Below are 1,844 nucleotides of genomic sequence, written 5' to 3'. Positions count from 1 at the left end.
GGCGGCAGTCCTCCAGCACCAGGGGGCTTGGGGAATGGTGGCAGCTCTCCCATCAGCGGCTTGACAGGAAGCCTGGAGAAGCTCCAGAATTCAGAACCCAACGCACCTCTAGCTGGTCTGGAGAAAATGGCAAGCAATGAAAATGGGACAAACTACCGTTTCACACGTTTCGTGGAAGACAACAAAGAAATTGTAACAAATTAAGAAAAAAATCCATAAATAACATTCCTGCAAATAGTGCAACCTAGGGTTACTTTTTTCCAAGCTGCAGGCTACAACATTATGAAGACTTTCTTTTGTACCATGTTCTACTTCTAGAGTTCTAAGAGCTTATTTATTAGTGATATAACCTTGCTTTGCAAATGAATGCAAGCATTAACTTTGGTCTCCTGTATTTTGAACTAAATACTAATCGACTAGAGTGCTGTAAACTTGCTGTAACATTTATGGCAGTTGCAAGTCTGTTCTGCTAGGTAATCTTATTCTGGCATTAACTTATTTTCTATATCCACTTTAACATGAATTCTGGTATTGATGCGATGCCTCAGTGGTGCATTAGATCTCTAATAAAAATCTGTATATAAATGTACACTTCGATCCTGCTGGAAACTTTATCAGCAAACGCATTCTTTAATTTTTCCAAACAGAATTCAGAAAAGGACTGAGAGGATTTAGACTGAACAGTGTAGGTCCTTTACACAGCTCAGTTTTTGATTTTATTATAAAATTAAAACTGCTTTAACTTTTGTAGGTTTAACATTTTTGTTTTGAACTGTTATTTGTATTGTGCTTTTTACTTGGGTTGTCTTAAATGTTAATACATTTCTGTACAGTAATAAGCACGCAGATTATTAGAGAAGATACTGAAGTGTTGTTTTGGTAGTTGAAACTGAGACGTAACATTTGCCTTGTAGGTATATTCATTTTAGAAATTGTGCTGGACTTTCACAATGCTGCTAAGTATGGCATCTTGAACAACTTCCCTGGGCAACTGTAGATGCTCCTGTATATATAACAAGACATCACTTTCAGTAAAATGTACATATGTTCCTTACAAGATCAAGCCCTACTCCTTGACCAAGGGAACAATTATAGTGTTTGTTTATTTTGTATTAGGTATTATGGAGAGCATGGGGAACCTTGGACCGTTACATGCACTTTCTCGGAAAGTTGAAAGGAAAAGAGGTCCAGTTTCTTTAACATTTAATACTTACTAACAGCAGAGATACTGTAATTTTACTCGAGTAATCAAATACATTTTTGCAACAGATAAAATTTGCTGTCTCTGTGTTTTTAAAGTGTACCTGTACTTAGTAATCACTTTGTATTATTTAGCCTTTGCCTTGGTTAACATGAACTGTCCAGGTTGTATGTGTGTGTTTATATTTGTAAGTATAGGTATACATATATGTATTGCATATTAATTGCTAGTATATTTTTCATACCCCCTATTCGTGGGAAATTTCTCCTTAACTATTCAACTCCTTCTCTTCATAAATTTGTAGATATTTTGGCATTTTAAATTTCTTTATTAAAAAAAAAACAAAAAAAAAATGCTGCTAGCAAAGACCTTATTGAGCCTATGTAAGTTTCCTTTGAAGGAAATAGTTTATCACATTTAAGGCTTGATTTGGTTTAAATGCTTTATATTTGATATTAATTTTATTCTATGAGATTGTATGTCTGTGGCATGCTTATGCTGCTCTATCTGTGTTAAGATGTCCACTTGCAAGCCTCCATATATTATATGGGGTTTATCACTGATTGTAAAAAAAAAAAAAAAAAAAAAACAAAACTCACAAAAAAAACACACACAAAAAAAAAACAGAAAAACAAACAAAACC

General features: G+C 34.2%; 1 protein-coding gene across 1 annotated transcript in view; it reads left to right on the top strand.

Moving 5' to 3' along the window:
• SALL1 (spalt-like transcription factor 1) overlaps positions 1 to 204 on the top strand; it is a 4,906-nt gene extending 4,702 nt beyond the window's left edge. Inside the window, 1 exon segment of the mRNA XM_010015029.1 lies at positions 1 to 204. This exon segment is cut by the window's left edge and continues 32 nt beyond it. Within this exon segment, the coding sequence (XP_010013331.1) occupies positions 1 to 204 (204 nt within the window).
• Positions 205 to 1,844: the final 1,640 nt, after the last annotated feature.

This window comes from Nestor notabilis, unplaced genomic scaffold (genome assembly GCF_000696875.1).
Source record: "Nestor notabilis isolate BGI_N333 unplaced genomic scaffold, ASM69687v1 scaffold7320, whole genome shotgun sequence".
NCBI classification, from domain to species: domain Eukaryota; kingdom Metazoa; phylum Chordata; class Aves; order Psittaciformes; family Psittacidae; genus Nestor; species Nestor notabilis.
The sequence above is the reverse complement of the archived record's forward strand: the minus strand, read 5'-3'. Positions and strand labels throughout refer to the sequence as shown.